The sequence below is a fragment of the Panicum virgatum genome, chromosome 2K (genome assembly GCF_016808335.1).
Source record: "Panicum virgatum strain AP13 chromosome 2K, P.virgatum_v5, whole genome shotgun sequence".
Taxonomy (NCBI): Eukaryota; Viridiplantae; Streptophyta; class Magnoliopsida; order Poales; family Poaceae; genus Panicum; species Panicum virgatum.
The window spans coordinates 62,686,604-62,709,296 of record NC_053137.1 but is presented as its reverse complement, the minus strand read 5'-3'; the positions used below and the strand labels follow the sequence as shown (position 1 = coordinate 62,709,296).

Sequence of the window (22,693 nt, the reverse complement as noted above, 5' to 3'; positions counted from 1 at the left end):
ATCGCTCGCGCTGCTTGTGTTGGGTGCCGATCTGTCGCAGAAACGTTTCTTGCATCGTGCACCTCGTTTTTCGGTCTGTTCCACTTCCCAGGGCTCATTATGCAAGACGCTCATATTAAGCTGCTTTTACTTAAACATTTTGAATCCATTTCTCAGGTTGGTTGAGTTTGAGCAACGACGGACGTGCTTGCCTCTCCTCCGATACGAGTATATATTCACCAGAGAAATCGACGTGCTTGCCTATTCTCTTTGTTTGTTTGTCTATTTATAAATGTTTAAGGGAAAATTGGCTCCATAGCATCAAAAGGTGACGATTTTTGGCCCCGTGAAATACCATCCAAAGATTCAAACTTACTCAAAACTACCAATCTTTTAGATTTCCCCTATAGCTCTGTTAACTTGGAGCAAAATAACCCTCTCTCCCCTCGCCACAGCGCCAGCTTCTTCTTCCCTTGCAACACGGCGCATGGGGATGCGGCCGCGACAGCGCTCGGGACCCTCCCCGCCACCCTTCCCCTGCCGCCATCTATGATCTGGATTGGCACCTTGATGAACTTGGGCTCGCGCCCGACCAACTGGTGTGGAAAGGGTTGTGCGCGGAGATCTCTGCGAGCAGGGTCGGTAACAATTGCATCTTTTGATGGTATTTCACAGGGCCGAACAATTTCGGTGATATTTAACGGAAGTCGTCGTCTTTTGATGCTACATAGCCAATTTTTCCTTAGTTTAAATTATTTTGAAATGTTTCGATGATCTGAAATGATACACAACTTTTTAGAATAATTTGTAACATTTATAAATGTTTTAAACAATCTGAAATGGTTCACAACTTTTTTTCAATATTTTGGAATAGAGTTGTATAAATGTTTGAAACATTCTGAAATAGGTTCAGAACTGTTTGAAGACTATAGAACTTTTTTGAATAGTTTAAAAATTCTAAAACATTTGAAACAATTCTAAAATAGTATGAAACTTTTTTAAAATATTTTGAAACATTTATATTTTTCAAACATTCTGAAACGGGTTTACAACTTTATTTTATTTAAAATATGATATTTTCCCCGAATGAATTCAAATTTTCGTTCGTTCGTAAGTTTAGACTACTGATGATGCACTCGTCTGCTAGTTGAAAATGAATACTTCCTCCGTTTCAAAATAAGTCATTTTAGAAATTTTAGGATAGATTAACAAAAAGGTAAAATGATCATATTTGCCTTTATTTAATACCTATATTTAGCAGTAATTGATTTTTACATGCGCATGCACTTTCTAAATAAGTCAAAGTGACTTATTTTTTGAGACAAATTTTGAATCTAGAATGATTTGTTTTTTGGGACAGAGGGAGTATGCGATTAAAGCAATTCCAATCCCTGTGCCGATCAGGAATGAAAATATAAAGGGCCCCAAGTTTCCTCGAGTTCGCGGGCGTGCCGCCCGCTCCGAATTCCTTGTGCGATAAGTCCGCCAAAATTCGCTACGTATAGAGATGACGCTCCCGGAATCCTGCCGTGTCTGAATTCAGTAAATAAACAAAGATGGAAATGGAATGCAGTGTTGTCGCTTGTCAGCTCAGCTGTGGCCTGTTGGAGAAACCAAAGCAAAGCAGGCAAGACAATTCCGGGACGATTTGATCTATGCGCCAAGGGTGGGATATGCTCTTTAATTAGCTGCAATGTTTCCTTTTAGTACGGCTGGTGCGCGAGCAAATCCAAGTTTGAAGATGATTACCAGCGCGTGACTGATTCAGTACTACAATCTTTCGTGTACACATTTGGCTAGTGCCATTGCGTGCATGCCATTAGTTTCCTCTTTCCGTGTGTTGTCTACTTGTCTATCTATGCCACTTGAATTTATACTCTCTCCCTTCCAAAAAAAAGTCATCTTAGAAATTCCAAGACAAATTAATAATAAGATCAAATAATCATGTTTGTCACTATTTATTACCCATATTTAGCATTAATTGATTCTTGCATTCACATGCACTTTCTAAATAGGGTAAGTGATTTATTTTTTGGGACAAGTTTTGAATTCTTATTTTTTGGGATGGATGGAGTACTCCCTTCATACCCAAAAAACCTGACGTTTAGGACAAGGTTTGAGTCAAACCTTGAGAATATAAATCATGAATAACTCTCAAGTTATTGAGTTTGAAAATATAAAAATGATATGAATAGATTTGTCTTGAAAAATACTTTTATGAAAGTATACATATATCACTTTTTGATATATATTTTTAGAGAAATAAGAAGTCAAAGTTGTGTTTTGGAGACCGTGTCGCTGTCCTAAACGTCAGGTTTTTTGGGTATGGAGGGAGTATGTATTATTCTAAATGAAACGTCACTTTTACTATGTTTTTTTGAACGAATGAGCACGAGATTGTTCCTGTTTCATTGATAAATAAAGAAGAAGAGGACTTTTACCATGTTATTCATGACGTAAAGTTTGTGATGCATAGTAGACCCACCAAGCGGAGATTGATTTTATGATGTCTTCTTTGTAGAGTTTACAAAATCCACAAGATTTGTGCTGTTCGAATTGGAATAAATAAGCTTAACAGATTACCGTTACCATTTTAGTTGAGCTCCTATTTGCAACAGCAGTTGTAGTCAACCTCACCGTTCATTTTTCAATGAGTGAAAATAGTGCTTTCTTAGTTCGATCAATTTGTATTGCAAACAAGTGCATTAATTTTTTCTTGCCGTATGAATTCAGTAAACAAAGATGGAATGTAGTGTTGTTAACATAAAATATATTGTTTACGCGTTAAACGAGTGACATTTGTCTGCACGTCTACTCGAGGATGTTTTTTTTGTTTCTCGCATTCAAACTATATTTTTGATAGAAATGTTCCTTCCAGCATTGTTGGAAAATATGTGTTCTTTTTATGATAGACTCTTCTGACGTTGTATAAAAAAATCTTTATAGAAATCAATCGGTCAAAGGTGATTGATGTTGACGTGTCTCTTTTTTATCGTTTAGATTTTGCTTCTGATGGGAAGCATTCATTCTAAGAAAGTAAGAACGGCTAAAGTTGTGAATGGTTATCTGACAAATGGCTATTTTCAGTGTATGCACTGGTACTATGGTATGATTTAGTTGCCAAACATAATTTATCCTAATGTGTTGATGTTTTAAATATACTTGTATTTTTCGCCTTTCATCCAAAATAGACACCTGATAAAATAGTATCAATTTAAAGCTCACCAAAATCAACCTTTGGAGTTTTCAGGTTTGACTAATGGCTGCCAAGTGCGGTGTGTATATAGTGACATGTCAGGGTCCCTACAACAGAGACGAAAGAGACCACCACATCACCCCTTCCATTCTTCCGAGATAAAACCGAACAAGCCAAAAAGAAACCCACAGCACAACGAAAACCTCACCATTTCTTTCCCCCATTCTCCTTGGACGAAGGAAAGAATCCGACCATGGCAGACTCAGCGGCAGAGTCTCGCGCGGAAGCCGGCGGCCCTACTCCGAACGCAGCGGACGACTTCGAGTTCTGCATCTTGTCGTCCGGCGGCCTCGTCCCGGCCGGCAAGGCCGCGGAGGCGGACATGTGCGTGGCCGACGAGCTGTTCTGCCAAGGCAAGCTGCTCCCGCTCCGCCCCTCCTCGGCCGCGGCTGCCGATGGCGCCAGCGTTGTCACGCTGCTGCGGTCTGAGTCTGTCGGCCTCGTGTCGCGGTCCGGCAGCCGCAGCGCGAGCTCCAGCAGCAGCAGCAGCGGGTGCGTCAGCCGGAGCCAGTCGTCCAAGAGCGCCTCCTCCGAGCACGGCGGCGCCCCCGCCCCGCCGCCGCGGCGTTCGCTGTCGAGCAGCGTGTTCTACGCGCATCCGAGCCCGTCGCCGCAGCTGCGCTCGGCGCGGCCGCGCCGCAGCACCGAGTCCGCGCCGCCCCCCGCTGCGTGGGGCCTGTTTCGCCTCGGCGTCGTCGGCGCCCCGGACGTGTACCCGCCGCCGCGCCCCGCAGAGGCCAAGATCGCCGCCGCCGCGTCGAGAGGCGGCGGCAGCAGGAGCGCGAGGTTCGAGCAGGCGACCGCCGCCGTTGACAAGAAGCTTGGGTTAGTGGGGCTGCTCGGGGACAGCCTCGGGTGCAAGTGCTCGCCCGACGCTGTCGATCCCGCGTGCCTGCAGGAGGCGGCGAAGCGGAACAGGAAGAAGGGCAGCGCGAAGAGCGGCCAGGGCGTTCGTCGTAGAAGGATCCTGGACTGGCTTGAAGAGCTCTCCATTATCAAGGAGAAGAAGTGATGCAGGTTGGTGCGTCAAGATCATGACTTCATTGGAGACTAGAGCTGTGTATGATCAAGGAAACATTTTTTTTCACCTTTTTTAGATTTTCCCGAGTCTGACTAGCGCGGCTGGCGAGCAATGCTATGCAAAAGAATTAATGAGCAATAGCCAATTGCTCATAACTTCCGGTTGTACAGGCGGAATTTGACTTCATGATAGCTATCCTTGTTCTCTGTTCCATTTTCTTTCTTCAAAAGACCTCTGTTCCAAAATTATGCAATTTTGTTCAGAAAAAAAAGCTAAAATTACGCAATTCTAGCAAATCAGCACTTCTTGCTAGAACAGTCCGGAAGGGACAAACTTTTTGAAAAATTCAACTTCCATGTACTTTTACACCCGTGCTCACCTGTGGCGCTGCCGGTCAATGCAAGTAAATAAATAAAAACGACTTATCCATATATTAATCGTACTACCTCCGATTTTGTATATATGACGTTAGGATAGCAAGTTTAGTTTAAAAATGAGCTAACGATGATGTCCTAACGACATATATATAAAACCGGAGGTAGTACAAAATACTCATTTGCACTCTGTTTTTTTTTAAAAAAAACTGGACAAAACCTTGTCATGCCTGCACTAATACCAATCCCAGGTGCCATGGATGCCATGACTTATCGCAGGATCACACCAGAGCACCAGAGACCCTGGCATGGGATGGGGTTTGGGAAAAGCTTGGTGTGGTGCCGGTGGCGAGGAAGCTGGGGACGCCTCCTACCCTTTCCAACGCGGCGGGCGTGAGCAGGCGCCCGTGGTGGTTCGCGGGCGTTGTCACGATCTCCCCGTCGTCGCGTACGCGTACGCACCCGGCGGCGCCGGATCCCCCGAAGCGAGACCCAGCCGCTGCCGGGTCGGCGTGGACACAGGACACCACCGGGCACAGGCTACCTCGGCCTCTCCTATAGTTGGCCAGATGGGCCTGGCCCGATGGGCCGGCACTGGCACGAGTCGAAAAAGCACGGTCCGAGAACGGTCCGGTCTGGACCTATTCGTGCCTGGGCCGTGCCAAGCCCAGTGCCGTGCCTGGGCCGCTATCGCGGCACGCGGCCCGAGCACGGGCACGGCCTGTTTAAGGCGGCGGCACGGGGCGGCACGGACGCAGGCACGCAGCACGGGCGACGGGCGCGCGGCGCCTCCCCAATCCACATCCCTAATCCTAAATCATTTCCTCTCTCCCCTCCATCGACCAGCGTAGCAGCCCGCCGACCCCCTTGGCCCCTGCGCCGCCGCCGCTCCTATCGCCTGCCCGTGCGGCGCGCCTACCTTGCCTCCACGCGCAGCTGCTGCGCGCTCGCGTCCGCCGGCTGCCGCTGCCTCAGGCCGTCGCAGATCTACTCTGGCCGCCGCCGCCGCCCCCGCCCCCTGGCCGGCGCAGGTCGTCCCCACCTCCCCGGTCGCCGCCGCCGTCACCCTCGGCCCCCGGTCGGTGCAGGACGTCACCACCTCCCTGATCGCTGCCGCCGCCATCCGACATTCCCTCCTCCGGTCCTCCCATGCTCTGCTCTGCGTCGGGCCGCCGGCCACCTCCGCCGTGCTACCGTGCCCCGGGGCACGGCACGGCACGCCGGCGCTCTTGCCGGGCCGTGCCTGGGCCGGGATGCTGGCATGGCACGGTGCCACTACGCGGCACGGCATGGCGGCACCGCCGTGCCCCGGCGTGCCGTGCCCGCCATACCGTGCTCCTCCGTGCTCGTGCCCAGTTGTATCCCCAGACCCCCAGTGGATACCGCTACAGCGACGCAGCGTGCCGAGTCGTCGTGGGCTGCAGTTGCTGTTGCTGCCAGTGGCAGCGGCAGGGCGGACGCGTGATCGGCCACTGGCGATCCCCGCTGCCCGAATTCGCGTGCCCGCTGCGGCGATCGCGACGGCGACCGGCGCCCGCGCAGGCCTCATAATCCGTTCCCTGACGCGACGGCGACGTCTATCCGTTCCCCGACCGTCCTCTCCCCTCTCGCCGGGGTCTCCACGCCAGGAAAACGAGCGCCTGCGAGGCTGCGACCCAGCGTCGCGACGCGTCCGGAGGCGCTGGCACTTGATGCTGCCCGCGTGTCAGAAGAGTCTACTCAGAGATCTCGAAGCGCCGGGCCTCGGCTCATGTTCGCCGCGGCATGTTCGCCGCCCGGGTCGCTTCAAATTGCGTCGTGGTCAGATCGGCAAACCCTCGGAGCCTTTGTTCCTTCCTGATGGAAAGGTTAGGTGAGTCCAGATCGCCGGAGCGGTTTGGAAGTTTTTTAAAATTAGCTCATTTAACTGCCACCTAATCGGGCGCTTCCCTTTCCAGCACAACGGACGAACGCGCCTGGCCGTCGCTGCCGCTGCCTTTTTTTTTTACTTCAGTGCCTCAACCTGACGAAGTCGACGACGCTGAAGCTTGCGAGTTCAGAGTAGTAGACTTTAGCAAAAGGAGCGAGATGCTCAACGTGCACATCGTTTCTCACATAGGCCTTTGGTTTGCCGGGTACAAAAGGCGTAGTTCAACAATCGAGTGAAACGCACAGATAGATCTGTAGGGCACGAGAGTAGTAGTACTAGTAGTGTTGGTGAAAAGAGAACAAAGTGGCGACTGACAAAGCGACACTAGCTCGTAAAAGACCGAATTTCGCAGGGCAAAGCTTGAAGAACCGGAGCCTATGATGATGTGTGCTCGCTGCAGGGCGTTGCTTAAACAAGAAGTCCATCATGGCATTGCATTGGCATCTCGCGCTGCTCTACATAGAAAGGCTGCTGCGACGGTCTTGTTTGCAGCCGCTGGCTCCAATTCCCGAGGCGCCTAAAAGTGCTTATGGAGTGGTAGTCTTCGTCTAACCCTAATCAGAACCCGGCCTATAATCGAGCTCTACGCAGCCACGCACTGCCCCAATTACGCTATGGTAGGGACGCCATGTCCCTACGAACTGGAACCCCCATGGTACTCTCACAAATTGTTTGGATCTCGTCGTCCCAAGACCCAGAGCCAACCTTCAAGTAGCATCAGTAAGTACACTGGCTGTGGCCTCTGATGAGGAAGATGCTTGCAAGGAAACGAGCAACGTACGCGCGCCAGAGCTGGTAACTTTTCACCCTGGCCGGGAAGGAAGACGCTTCCAAGGAAATGCCCTACAAGAAAAAAAGAAGCCTGCCAAGATGCCATGGAAACGGACGAGCCTGCCCTGGCCAGCTAGCACTGTTGGATCAGAGAGTTGCGTGGCGCCGTGAAGAACGAGAACCTGAGCAAAGCTGCGGCCAAGATATTGGAGCGTTTGTTCTGCCACAGGAATACGGGATTGATTCGCGTGAGGACACCGGGTCGCTTCCAACAAATGGGAGTTATGCGACCGATGCCACTGCAGATGGAGCAGTCGCACAGCGTGCCTGTCCTTCGGCGAGCAGCATGATGGACCGGCTTGCGCTGCCGCGCGACATAGGAGTGTGGCAGTGGAAAAGGACTGGACTGTTTGGCTTGGACCTTGGACTTCGGACTTGGACACCAGCGCCCAGGCACGCCCATGCCACTGCAACCAATGCTACGAAACAAACAAGTGCCGACGCAGAGAGACCAGTGACCAGGCACGAGAGTCGTGAGAGTGTGACACCATGCCGACTTGTGGTCGAGCCAAAAGTGCCGACGCAGCGCGAGTGAGGCCAACCTGAGCTCGGCCACTTCCTCCTGAAGATTTTCTCAAGACCCTCTCTCCCTTACATGACTCTATGCATGGATGCAGGCGCAGATTGCTCACATCTCACTCCACTTTACCTCCTCCCTCCCAAACGTAATCGTATCATCTCGCATTGCTGGATCCTAAGGCTGACCTCACCAGCGTCCTCCCGCCGTCGCGAAACGCACACGTGGCCCGGCCAGCGTCGCCTCCTCGCCCGGCCAGCGTCGCCTCCTCGCCCGCCACGTCGCCTCCTCTAGCGCCACGCCAGCCGTCTCGAAGCCTCCGCGGGACGCTGGTGAGGCCAGCCTAATGCACCAAAACCAGGACCCAGCCTATCCGGTTTTACGGCACTTCTAGGGACGGCATGTGTCCATGACATGAAACCCAAAGATGCTGTCAGCCTCCCATCAGATGTTTCACGTTTGCACCTAATCATCTTGCTAGTCATCCCAAAGGCAACGTATCCTCAAATACTGTCAGTACCCGGTACCAGAGATACCAAGTATTCCTTCAAATCACTAGATCAAAGCATCTACACAGGATTTGCGTTCGAGTTCCACAATACCACAGGCATACCAAAACACCATCTCTACAGTCACGCGAAAGCAACAATAACAACCAGGATAACAGAACAGCTCTTAATAACAACAGGCAACATCAGTCTAGCAAAAGTTGGATGTCGCATAGGTCGACACACACACACATTCATCGACAAAACAGGCCCCAAAATCCCAAATGCAACCTAGCAGCATATAGGCTGCTTTGTTCAGGATCTCTCTCCCTCTGACGACAGATCAAAACCTTATGCTTGCTCTTTGCTGCACCATATCAGTTCCTTTGAGCATGGCTCCCAAGGATGCCCCTCTCTTGGTGAGGAACACGCCCATAACCGTTCGACCTCCCCCGGTTGCCACCATTGTACTCATCACCTCCACCTCTGGCATATCCCCGACCTCCACCGCCGAAACGGCCTCTTCCGCCCCTCCCTGCCAATGCCAATATGTAAAAACCATTAGCACACAACGTTCAATGGTACGGTATCCGCGTCTAGATAATTACGCCATGGAATTCATCACATCAGCATGCGTATGATCATCAACACCATGCTTCTGCAAGGAGCAACAAAAAAGTATACACTAGCACTGGATCTGTACACAACAGTATCTGCCAAACCATGTCCTTTTTACTGTTTATACGTACATAACAATGTGACACATATAACTATTTTACCATTCATACAGTGTACGACATGAGCATTGAACGGACAGTCTGGCTCAGTTTGATTTAAAAAAAACTGTGATTGAAAACCCCTAACTGAGGCACTACCAATTTTGACTTTAAATAGACTTCAATGTAACATTTTGGTGCATATTTTCAGGCTACAAATGTAGTATTGTTCCTTTATATAACCACTCTAATATGAAGCCATCACAGATAACTTCATGTGAATGTATAAGTATAAAATATGTAACCATCACAGTTTTCATTACCACTAAGAGATGTAAGAGTTGGTGAATGCAAGCAAAATGCAAATGGTGCACAAGTATCATCAGAAGAAATCAACTTACTTCCACCTCTTATTCCGCTGTTAGGCTTCCTCTCCTCAACATATATCTGCCGCCCATTTATTTCGATTGGTGAAGCCTGAAATGGGACAATCCAAGTTTCAGTATAAACGGCAGCTGAGACATGATTAAAAACACACACGCACAAGCTCACAATGATAAAATGAACTTGTCCTGTACAAGCAAAAAAACATAGCTTTTGTTCGAAGGACTAGCACAAGAAAGTGAAGTAACAAACACACAAAATAATTTGAAACACATTGATGTTAACAATCACCTTTAACGCATTGTGCACACCACTTAGCTCCTCAAATTCCACAAAAGCGTAATAGCCACCAGTCTCCTGCCGATTACATCACAAGACCAAATCAAATAAAGACCTACTTATGCCATTGGAAAAGGCGAATAAAAAGACAACATTAACAGCAAACCTTTCGGCTTCTGATAGCAACACCGTCAGGAATAAGCCGCCCAAACTTTTTGAACTCGTTTTCAAGATCAGCCTCACTTACAGATGATGGCACATTCCCAACATAAACAGACTTGCTCTCTAATTTAATAAGCAGAATGGTTTGTGTCAGTAAACAATACATATGAGCCAAATCAAAATTCAGATGTTTAGCACAAAGTAACAGATTACCTTCATCGTCATGGGCCGCAACTTCACCGTAGACATCAGATCTCGGTTTCTCGGCTGCTGTTGATGAAGCCATAACTGAATGCTGGGCCTGGTTCAACTCTGTTGTAGGGTGAGAAGGCTTACTCACAGGGACTTGCTGGGCTACCGGGAATGCAGGTGGAGCCTTTGCCGTTTTTAGCTGCAGGAGTCATTTCCATTTTTGTTTTAAAGATATATGAGATGGACATCGAATAACTCACAGTCTAGCAAGTAAGAAGTGACATACAATGGAAGCATAAGTCTTCTTCACTGGTTCACCAACAGGCTCCTCCACATGAGGTGGCACAGGAGGAGGTTGCACTGGCTCCTCTGGTGCCGCTGCAATTTCATTTGAGAAGGAAGAAGGCGGTTCTTCAGGAAGAGGTTCCTCCCCCCAGTTGTCAGATGGCACCACCACTTGCTGTGGTGGCTCAGAATAAGCATAATTCTCGACCACATCATGTCCTTCAGATGTTATTTGTGCTGTTTGAGTTTCTTCCTCATGAATGTACTCTGGAACTGCAGGCAGAACAATTGTCAGGTTTACCATCACCGCTCGGCAGCACTAATTAACTTAAGTTCACACCAGTACCATCTCTTAGAAAATAAGTGTTGCCATCAAACCTATTCATATGCAAATGCTAATGGTGTCCACCAAAATGCATGCTAAAAGCTGTGTATTTGGCAGTTCAGAGAAGAAAATATGGATAGCATTAACTTTCATATGCACAGGTAAGCAAATACCCCAACATCATATACCGGAACATTAGCAAAACAGAGATGGTTCAAATGAAGGAGATTGAATACGCTACAAGTCCAACAAGAAATTTGAAGTTTTATCGATGATGCTTCATAAGCGAAATAACCAAAGTTCCATACCAGTTTCGACAGCTGCGTTAGAGGCCAAATTGTTCTCGTAGTCATCATGAGAAATCAGTTGTGCAGGCTGCACCTGTTCTTGGTCGACGAAGTGAAAGTAATCGTTGAGGACAAAGTAACCCTTCTCCTGTGGAGCAAGGAAGAACATCTGGATAAATTTTCTTTGGTGGCTGTACTCCTTGGTCTGCACAAGGCCAGAGACCATAACTAGCACACCATCACCCCATGAGTTGATAAAGTTTGCTGTCTTGATCTCGATTTGGGTGAAATTCAAGGACATAATGAGTGAGTGTATGTCCTGCAGAAGATGCGTGTATTTAAGGTAAGTAGAGGAAACACACGGGCTACACATGAAACAGCAAGTAGTTACATTCAATTTTACAAGCACTATAAGAAAAGTCAACGAGAAATGAAGCGGACAAACATGGGGGATGCATTCATCCAACTTTAGGCATGATGACGCTAATGCCCAACTTTAGGAGCATTAAAAGCAAAATAAACTAAGGCGAAGCGGACAAACAAAGCAGCATTCATAATACTACATTAGGAACGCATGGAAACAAAAGCTTGCGCAAGCAAAATCTACTAAGCGAAGCGGACAAACAAAGTGCCATGCATAATAATAAGCTAGTACGATGCATGAAAATAAAAGGCATGCGCAAGCAGCTCAAACCTCATTGGGGGAAAACACAGATAAGGTGCCGATCGCTAAGGGGCACAAATGTAGAAGTATAGAACAGGCGCATCTCAGAATAAGGCCATAAGTAGAGCAGAAAAGGTAATCACCATGCACAGTGGTACATTACAACAACAGGGCATGCACGTATAGAGCAGACAGAGCATCATCCGAATCCGAAGTATCTACTGGCACTGAGAGATGATATGCAATCTAACATATACAGTGAGGAACCGAGGATGAACAAAATAGAAATGGTAGATTACCATCATGCTGCTGACAGTGGTGTTCGTGCCGGCGAGGTCGTCGACGCGGACCATGGTGCTGGCTTCGCTGTAGAACTGGTGCACTACATCGGGGTTCTGCTGCAGCAGGTTGTAATAGTTCCGTAGGAAGTACGTTCCCACCTGCTATAGCAGGGATTAGCCATCTTATCGCGCGCCAAAATCACAAGATAATCCAGCTGAATCCAACCCAACCCAACCCAGCCCAGCCCCGAACCCCCACCACCCCGCATCGGATAAGATTAACCACGGGATGACTACGGCGAGCCGCCGCGGAGGGGAAGCAGGATTCAGGGGGGTACGGTTATGGTTCCCGCGAGAGGGGGATCCCGCCCCAATCATCAGCCCAAAACTAATCGGGCATGGATGGGAAGGGATGGGAGCTTACTTGGGTCGCCGCCGCCGAAGCCATGGGTGAGGGAGACGGAGAGACCAGTAGAGCAGTGTAAGCAACCCTAGATCTGGAGAACGGCGTGCGATCAATTGTAATGCTGCCCGGCGACCCCTGTAAGAATGGCACCGCGTTGCCGGCCACGACAGACGTCGGATCAAGGGCCGAGGGACACGATCCGTGCGGCCAACCTATGTCCGATACTTTTGCGTGTAGCCCCCTGAATAAAACCTCCAATCTCATTTAAGTACAGGTTGGATGTACATTTTGTGTTTATCTCCATGTATAGTTTAGCCCTCTGTTTTTAGGTCCACTCGCTATCGAGGATCTGAACTCAACGGAGTCGAAGCTCCTCTATGGCTCCACAGCCAAAAGCAAGAGACTCTCCCTCCCTCCCTCTGGGGCTAGGGTTTGACGAGGCCGGTGGCGGGTTCCGTATGAGAGTGTGTCAATGATTTGGTCAGGAGAACTATGCTCTGAACAATTTTTGTTCGGTTTGAAATTTTCCTGTTCAGCTTTTCAGTGTGTACTAATGATTTCTCTTCGATTTGGGATGTTGCAGAAATCGTGCTAAGAGTATGAGATGTCTTCGATTTTATGCTAGTCAGTACTGCTTCAATCTCTCAATTCAGTCTTCAGATCAATTTTCCTGACGTTTTTTCATGTTTGATTCTGTTCAAAGAACATTTTGTTAGGTCCAAATTCATTTTGTGATCGAATAGACATTTCCCACAGGAGCTTCACAGTGGACACTGTAAATCTGGTATTGTTCAATTAATTCACGTCACCAAAATCGTCGAGGTACAAGTTTGTCATGACGCTGAAACAAGCATTGGTGTACATGGTCTTTCCTTTTTCTTGCAATTGAATTTTTACTTCTATTAACCTCAACTGTTTCCTGAGACTGACTGTTCAAGCTCGTGCCATCTCCTCGCTCATGAACAATGAAAAGATAAATGTGTTATAGCTTGGGCATGGAGTGCAGGGCATTTTTCAGGGATCTGGTGAAATTATATGGGAACCAAATGATCTGCAGCAGTTCTGCATCAACAGCATGGATGAATAAAGGAAAAAATCCCCTACATCATGTTGGTCAGCACTCAGCAGTATGAGCTAGCAACTCGGAACTAACCTGAAACTCCCTCGAGTATCATCTGAACCCCGGCAATATCTGAACCTCGAGTATGAGATAGACTTGCAATACCTGGATGGCATTGCAAGGTTACAGGTCGCACGACCATCCTGAGTTAGAAGATCATGCGAACATTCGACTAAGAGATGTAACACTCCAAACACGCATACAGTCAAAAGCAGTCAATGAACACAAATACTGAGATGCATACATAAATCGACCACCACCCTTGCCTAGTAGGCTAGTACACAACTCGTAAGCCACACAAATTCAGAAGCTTCAGTGTAAAGTGCATAGTGACTACAAAACTTGCATTTAACAATCTGCGAGCATGCGGGGCATCATTGCTCTAGTTTCTGAACTTCTTCTTCTATATGACTGAAGAGCTAGCTATGGCTGGAAGCTTTTCTAACTTCAGCCTGAGTAAATTCTGCTACATCCGGCAGCATTTAACAGTCTGATTGTATCATTGTAGTGCTCGCACAGACGTCCGCAGGCCACTAGCGGATGGTCACGACGGCCCATTTAACAGTGTGGCCCGCCCATTCGCGCCATCTCACCTCACCACAACAAGCTCAAGGCCTAATTAGGAAAGGCCGTAAGACCACGGGCCGACCAAGCCCAGCAGCTCCCCTGAAAAGTGTTGCTTCCTGATCAGGGAAAGAAGCACGCACGCTAGGGATGTGCTTTACTGCTGTCTGCACAGGTGCACACAGTATGCTCCCGTTCAGTTCAGGCACCAACGCATCAAGAAAATTTGTTCACGTGCCTTCGCGGCAAGAAAAAAAAAGATTCACGTGACTACCAAAAGCATGACCACATCAAAATAAAACATCTCCATATAATCTAAAAATTTCTAGACTAGTTTGTTGGCCAAAAAAAAAAAGAAGTTCCAATCTTGATATACATGTGTGTGCCTCTAAATAAAGAGGGGAGAAATTTGGTCTAGCTAGTTACATGTACTATAAATGGATTATGAGCAAGTTTCTGCAACTGTGTATCTTTGAGATGATGCTAACTATATGTGGAAATAAATTAATAGGCTCGTCTTCTTGGTTAAAAAATACAACAAACAAATGGTTTATCTTCCTCTCGTTTCCCTTATACATGGCCAGCAAAGTCCCCAGAACATTTTGTGCTAGGTATACTGCCACCAGTAAATATAGAACATTTATTTAATAACTGGTCTAAGCAGAGAGGGAACAAGTACAATATAATGATATTGACGGGAGCCACAGCTATATGCTGGTCAACTTGGTTCGCAAGGAATGATGCTGTTTAATAATTGTAGACCAAAAATATTTTTGCAAGTGCTTTTCAGGAGGACACACTGGCTCTGATCGTGGGCTCTGTTGCAACACATTGATGAATGATGACTAAAATAAGCAGCTAGTTGAAGCATGCCAGCTTCCAGAGTCTTTAGCTTTACAGTTCTTTCACATCTCATGGATGGCCCTTCATTTTGTGTATTGGTCTTTAATTTTAAACACCATGTTGTTTAAACTTCAAGTATGTGATTGTAATAAATCTCGGACTAATGTCTCTCTCCAGAGGAGTTCGAAGCCGAAACTTTTCCATTATCTAAAAAAAGGCCCCCAGACCGGGAAATAAGTTTGGCGGTGAATATTGTAGCAAAACTAGCAAACATGAATTATATTAAACCACGCAAGGGACTGCAGAGAAAGTTGTGGGTGGTAGTATATATAAGTCTGCGATTTCGAACTGGTATGCATTTTCCTGCCACATTTACCCTCCTGCTCAAACGATATAAAAGCCTCTTTGAAGAAATAAATACTTGCCATTTTCTCTCTGCTCTTGATATCCGCCTCCTCTCTTATTTTTTATACAGGGTCCTCCTCTCAAACTCGATCTGGAGTCTGGAGACTGGACCCAACTTATCATGCTCGAACATATATGGCTTCTCACATAGCCAATCTAGAACCCAAGGCTTCGATCAGAAGAGTTGGAGGCTAAGATTATCATGGATTTACCAAATTTGAGTTGGTTTCATGAGTGCATAGCACGTTCTAGGAAAAACAAAGTGTTGGTTTCATGAGTTACATGCATGAAACTATATATTAGAGCAAAGTCTAGTCAAGATCAGATATGACTTAATGAGATCCCATTTTCAAGCATTTATCTGAAGTAATACCGGCAATAAGAGTTTAATTTGTCTACATCTTATGTCATTTGGCTTCAAATATCACCAGCCTTTTTCTTTTCGTTTGCTGGTGTTTCCTCTTTTTTTTCAGAAATTACTGGTTGTGCATGGCTCCTTCAAATGTGAAACAAAAAATATTCCTTTGTATAAAAAGTTCCAACAATAGGCCCATCTATACGATTGAACCAATGATTTTACCCTTCGATAGAACCAATGATTTTACCATTTACATGCAAGTTGATCAGTGCTAGCTAGCTAGCTAAAAAAAGAATGGCAAAGTTAATTGACGATCATTGATATTCTAATTAAGTGTCCAAGTTACTGTATGCCAAAAGATGCAAAGCGGGTAGTCAAAAGGAGGGTGCATTGTATGCATCAATACACAAGTTAATCGTGATAAGATAAATGTTTTAGCTATTGCAAGTTGCAAGTCCATGTATTTGTGTTGATATGCCATTGCGTTCGTTTGATGGATATGAGCCATGGGACCATGTACATGTATCTGTGTTTCGTATTCTGACATCCTATAGATAGGGGCATGTACCTAGTGAAAATGAATTAAATGTTAAGAGCTTGGAAATTTCTTGCGTGTGTTTAATTATAACGTACTTCCTCTATTTTTATTTACATGTCGTATTAGGCTTTTCCTAAATCAAACTTGGCAAACTTTGATCAAACTTCTAGAAAAAATAATAATATTTATAATACCAAACTTATTTCATTCAATCCATCATGAAGTATATGTTGATACAGTGTATATGTTGGATATCATAGTTGTTGCTGTACTTGTCTATAGATAAAAATGGAGGGAGTACTAGCAAAGATGTGTTTGCCAGTCTTACACAGAATTTGAATGGCGTTGCAGCAACATTATGTTGATCGCTGCAATAAATGTGCCTATATATGTTGCTTCGAATATTTCCAAGCACCGTTTCCAACAAATATAAACGGCTGATGCCACAACAATTCCAAGTTTTCAACTACTCATACTAATTCATTTTTTTCACTAGATATGGCACACATATAGAAATGACCTAAACAAGAAGTACAGATGATATGAATGTTAGAGAGAGAGGGAGGGAGAGAGGGAGATAGAGATTGTAATTTCAGTGATCAAACGTAACTGGTCATTCAACTAGTAAGTAATCAATCAGCTAGTAAATAATTAAACCCATCTTACCAAGATCTTTCATATCATGCACAACAACACACGAACCCTAAATATCCCATATCCATGCAAGCACACATACATGCTGGCTACTACTCACCTTAGCTTCCGAACCTCATGCGCGCGCCACACCCGATAAACTCACGACGGTGCCCACGCCGACGCGAAGACGACGTTGTGGCCTTTCCATGTGAGCACCAGGTCGTCGTCCTCCCGCTTCATCCCCCACCCCGCCGCGTGCTCGTTCAGCATCGCCTTCACCTCCCCGGCCGCCTCCTCGCCGAAGGCCACGGCGCGGAACCCCGCGCTGCGCATTCTTTGGTCCCACCTGGCCCTGTCCTCCTGCCGCTCCACCCGGTCCACGCCCTCCTGCGCCAGCACGTTCTCCACCTTCCACCCGATCTCCGCCTCGTACCACCGCCGCTGCTCGCTCCCCTTGGGCAGGAACGTGTCCACGGCGTCGTACGGGATCCACAGGAAGTTGAAGGCCGCGCGCAGCCTCCCCACCACGTCGCCCGCCGTGAAGTCGGCGTCCTCCTCCACCACCACCACCAGGTTGGGGTCCAGGGTCCGGAGGGACTTGAGGAGCATGGTCCGGAGCGACACCGGCTGCGCCAGGCTGACCGACCCTGCCGTCTCGTCCGGGACGGTGTGCAGCAGCATGTGGCAGTTGACGACGAGCGCCTCGGTCCCGTCCAGGACCAGCTGCTGCACCCGGAGCTGGTCGACCAGGGACGTGAACGCGTCGGCCGGCGAGGTGGTCACCACCCGGAAGTCCATGGACATGTTGCGCGATCGCGCGAAATTGATGAGCTTGGCGCCGAGCTCGTCGTAGGACATGTCAAGGGCCGGCGGCGGCGCGCTGGGCGCGACGTCGGCGACCGTGAGCCGGAGGATCGGGGGGCCCTCGGAGCGGCTGGCGAGCATGTCGATGAGCGTCGGGATCTGCATGCAGTGCGTCGTCCCGAGCTCGACGACGTGCACGACGGGGAAGCCCTCGACGGCCTCGAGGATGGCGGCGTTGGCGGCCGTGTACCCGAAGCGGTGCCACGGCGTGAGGTCGACGAAGCTGGCGAGCTCGACGGCCGTGAACCGGTGCACGTGCAGCGCCGCCGACTCGACCGCGGCCGCCACGGCCGCGGTGACCGCCTTGCACGCGCCGGTCCTGGACGCGCGCGCGACGAGCGCGCAGAGGAACGCGGCCGTGAGCCGCTGGTTGGAGTCCCCATCCGGCGGCGCGATGTTGTTGAGCACCCACAGGATCTGCTGCGTGAGCGTGGCGTCGTTGGCCTCGATGGCGTTGGCGCAGTGCACCAGCAGCTGCTCCATGCAGCTGGTGCTGTTGAGGTTGCCGAGCGAGATCTTGGACGCCGGCGTCGGGAAGCTCCCCGGCCACGGCCGTGCCGCCCTCGGCGCGCCGACGTCAAGGAACAGCCCCAGCCCTAGTCCTCCATGGCCGTTAGGGTGCAGAGGCGGTGGTGGTGGCGCCGTATGCGTGAACTGCATCATGTAGGGGGCTGGGGAGGGTGGCGAGGTGGAAGGCAACAAACCAGCGAGGCAGCGGCGGCGATTAGAAAAGCGCAAGCAGGCAGAGCTCGTACACGTTGAGCGGTTTGAGGTGCGGATTTGGTGCTTGTACTAAGCATATATAGAGGGCTGTGCACTTGCTTGGAGCTACACCCCTACACGTGGTTCCCTATGCCATTAGAACTTTGGGAATCAAAGGGAGAGGAAGCAAGGAGAATGGAGAAGACCACCAAGTACAAGGAATATTTCAGTGGAGGTGCAGAGATCTATGGAACTGTAGACGATTTGTATCTAGCTAGCAGAAATGATCTGGAGCTTGAAGAAACGGCAAGAAATGAAATCTTCTTCATTAGCTTCTTCTATATATATGCCTACCACACACACATCTCAACAAGAATAATCGAGATCGATCTAAGAGTACTATTATTACAATAATTCATGGGGGTGATGAACCTGCATGTGGAGCTTTGTGTGCTTGTGTATGGCAGGGGCTTCGGAGAAGATGAACCAGCAGCTGGAATAATTGGGAAAGGGGAAGGGGAAGCTGGGGAAGGGGAGGAGAAGGGGAAGAAGGTTAGGAGTCGCAAGGTCGCTAATTATAGACGGAAATTTCTGGTGGTCTGTTGGATTGTTCTGGATGGCCAGCTACATACTTGTCCAAGTTAATTAACTAGTACTTGTTAACAAGATAACCACATGCCATAGTATATGAGCAATAATTTAACTTCACATGTTAGAAAATATAACTATCATCTAAACAGCGATTACCGGCTAAAAACTGTAGACGATCATTGGATGATTTCGAATGGATTTTTCCAATTAATTAATGATAGCTTATTGGAAAAACTCTCACGTCTCAAATTCGCAGCCGCTGAGTAATCTGCTAATCAAAATAGGAGAAAACTAACAACTTTTTGCTGGGTAACAGTAAAATTCAAATAAATTAGTAATGATGTATATATATATAACTACTTTTAGATACATAACTAAACGTTAGAGACTGGATATTGATGAGCTAAGTTATTAAAAACTTGAATATTCACTTTTATTTGAAACTCAAGCATATACACTATGTACAAGGGTGTCAGTGTCACTGCTCAGAATTTCCCTTTGCTGTCAAAATTGCAGCAATCACACACACCAGGAGGGGGGGGGGGGGGAGAGAGAGAGAGAGAGAGAGAGAGAGAGAGAGAGAGAGAGAGATCACGGGCCATATCATGCTGAAATGATTTGGTCAGTTTGGGCTGGGTCCTACATGAGACAAGAGCAAGCATAGTAAATGGGGGCTCATGCTATTTAATATTTTCAGTGGTTGGAAGTGGAAAACGACTCTCTGTTTGGATTAAAGCTTACACTCACAAATAGTACTGAAAACTACTCCAAGTAGCTGCTTGAAACTGGAGAATTTTTTAGGCAGGTTACGATAACTGTACAGGAGGACACGGCCGCATTGATAGACGCAGCTCTGTTTATATTGTATATCAACATCGTCGCTAATTCCACTCTGTGTAGTTTATTTCGTTCTTTGTGACACAAAAAGGACATAAAATAATTGAAACGAAACATGAATTTTTAAGGCCAGTCTCATTGCACAATTACCTAGAGCAAAAACTAGAATGGGATAAAACTTCTCTCACATCTCATGAAACTCTCCCTTCTCTCTTCTTATAAATATCCAGCCACATCAGCAAAATTAAATGCGTATGAAACTCTGATGAAACTCCACTCAGACTGGCATAAATTCTAGAGGGGCAAATGAGAAACGTAACAGGCAATTCCATTTATTATTTATTATATAATATCCCCTTAATTAACAAATACTCCCCTCTCCTTTTCCACTTGACAGTGACATTGAACACGTTTGGTAGTTTTAAAATTTCAACTTTTCCTCAGGGTTATTAGACTAATGGTGGCCTTCAGGTCACACCTTATATTTGGAAAATTTAGAAATGCATCAATGCACATGAATCAGCTAATGTTTAATTTGCTTAATTGGACACAACTACAACATTGTTTACCACTATACTGTTGACGTACATGTGACCCAAATACATGCATGCGATGGAGTATACTTTTTAGCCATTTGTGATCCGATCCATACATGCAACTATAATCAAAATGGGATCGATGGATGTTGTAGTTCTCTACGGTGATTGATCTGAGCCGTCTGCTGATCGGCTGCTAATCGAACAGCTAGCTCTTACTCCTCCGGGCTCCGGCCGACCGAGTCCCCCGGCAGAGGATTCTTCCTTGTACGCACATCCTGACGTGCAGACTAGCTAGCTAGCTAGCTAGCTAGTAGTACCTGCTGCGTACACAGGGCACACGCAGTATATGGATCGCGAGAAAGGGCGGTGCGCATGCACGTTAAATGCCTCTGGAGTCTGGACTACCGCTCGCGCGTACGATCGACCAACCATTTTGTGGTTGCCAATCGGCGGCTCGATCATCGCGGCAGCCGGTCGATCGGAAGTTCGGAAGGCGTACAGGAGCCTGGCACACACAGTGTGGAGGCCACAGGCAGCAGGGTGATCCGCGCAGGTGCCTGGATCGACCGAACCAGTCACCGTCCCAGGTAGACGACGATGATGCCATGCACGGCGCTTCCGTGACCGGCCGGTGCCCGGGGGTGGGGGGCACCCGAGAGATCTCGTGACCTGGCCCCGGGCGGGCCACCATGCATGACGTGCGTCCCTGCGCTGCTGCCGCAGTAAAGGATGCATGCATGGTTCGTTCCGACCGTACTGCGCGATCATTGATATCGGCCCTGGTTTTGTAGCGTGACATTTTGACCGTTTATTACGGTGTCAAATAAAGTCAATTTACAAAACCAACTTCAGAACCCGCGCTAGTGATCCTGAAGAATCTAATGAGGTCATTGACCGCGAGATTAGAGGATGGTTATTGTAGCATCACTGTAGCAAATCATCAATTAATTACCGTCATTAGATTCATCGCGAAAAGTTACACACATCTCTAAAAAAATTTTGTAAATAAACTTCATTCAGTCCTTCATGCGGGAAAAGATTTTCTTCTGGCGCTAGCATTCTAGCGCGCATACAAACAAGTCCATCGCATCGATCGCCCGCACCACGGACGGACTCCGATCCATGGACGACGTGCGCGACGCCGACGCGGCACGGGCCCCACCATGCCCTGATCGCCCGCGCGTCGACCTGCCTGGCCCGGCCGCGCCTGCCGCCCATATGCACGCACGCACGGCTGAGTTAAATGCTCGACCTCCGATCCCGGCCAGCAGCGCGTACCCCGACAAGCCCTGCGCGATCGACTGATGAATGCGCGCACGCACGGCCGATGAACGCCTGGATTGCTAACCCCCCGTGCATGCAGGCAGTTTCCCGTGACTGCTGCATGTGCACGGGGGCGATCCGGCGATAGGCCATTACTGCGACGCGAGATTGCGATTGCGAGTAGGAGTTTGCCCATCGTCCCGCTTCAAACGGATGGCGCCTGGATCCGGGACCACATGTCAGCCGCTTCCTTATATTAAGGTCGTCACCTGATCTTTTCTTTGGGCCGGGGCAGCAGAAAGGTTGTCTCCTTTCGCTAGCGTATGGTATGGCGTCGGAACAAGCGAAAAAGCTGCTGCGCGAGTGCTTTATTCCCCAGCCTGGCCCAATCACCGCTAGCTGCGGCATGCATCACGGCATTGTTTACGTGGTAAAACCACGTCTGATCTGCGGTCTTAGCTGATGACACGATAAATCAAACTGGACCACCACACACGAACGGCGCATGATGCATGCATCATATACAACTATACGACGAACATGCATGAATTTTTATGCACTGATGACGACGATACCGTCCTAGGAGTCATCCGATCCATTGGTGTACCGTGGATGTTAACGAGGCCGCCATCGATTAACAAGTTTCTTACTCTTTGTTTTTTTTTGGGATCAACTCGAACTCCACGATTTCGCGGTTCGAGAGCACATATATCATATATGTGGTTTATTACGGGCCGGGGAAAACTTGCTCTCATAGTCTCATAGCTCTCCTTCACGGAACAGGAGCAGCTTGTGTTCATGTAAGTGACTATATATTTATAAGCATTCCTTACTAGTATATAATCAACTTGTTAGATTAGGAAAACCATGCAACTACAATTCTTCTCTAAATCAGGCTTAGCTAGGGCGGCTATATACAATTCTTAGATTAATGTGTGTCTCTGGCTCGCCCTCGTGGTGGTCTTGGTCATGCGAGGTCCCTGTCATGCTGAACCTATCTCCAGAGGTTGAAACTTCAAGAACTGTCGTATACAGTTTCATATACACACTCCGCGCGCACTGCACTGATCGCTCGCC

General features: G+C 48.0%; 2 protein-coding genes across 3 annotated transcripts; one reads left to right on the top strand and one right to left on the bottom strand.

The window, feature by feature from the left end:
- Positions 1-3,266: 3,266 nt before the first annotated feature.
- LOC120693343 lies at positions 3,267-4,674 on the top strand. The gene has a single exon (XM_039976764.1). The coding sequence runs from the start codon at positions 3,429-3,431 to the stop codon at positions 4,245-4,247; it is 819 nt and encodes a 272-aa protein (XP_039832698.1). The 5' UTR covers positions 3,267-3,428; the 3' UTR covers positions 4,248-4,674.
- A 3,724-nt stretch (positions 4,675-8,398) lies between these two features.
- LOC120693328 (scarecrow-like protein 32) lies at positions 8,399-18,973 on the bottom strand. 2 transcript variants are annotated; one of them, XM_039976756.1, is made up of 9 exons: positions 12,375-18,973; positions 11,969-12,112; positions 11,027-11,324; positions 10,395-10,666; positions 10,130-10,307; positions 9,921-10,039; positions 9,767-9,832; positions 9,493-9,568; positions 8,399-8,910 (listed from the first exon to the last, which is right to left on the bottom strand). In XM_039976756.1, the coding sequence occupies exon 1, from the start codon at positions 18,345-18,347 to the stop codon at positions 16,980-16,982; it is 1,368 nt and encodes a 455-aa protein (XP_039832690.1). In that variant the 5' UTR covers positions 18,348-18,973; the 3' UTR covers positions 8,399-8,910; positions 9,493-9,568; positions 9,767-9,832; positions 9,921-10,039; positions 10,130-10,307; positions 10,395-10,666; positions 11,027-11,324; positions 11,969-12,112; positions 12,375-16,979. The 2 variants fall into 2 exon arrangements, with proteins under 2 accessions (XP_039832690.1, XP_039832683.1); XM_039976749.1 differs by having other exon boundaries at positions 8,753-8,910; positions 11,969-12,109; positions 12,375-12,489.
- Positions 18,974-22,693: the final 3,720 nt, after the last annotated feature.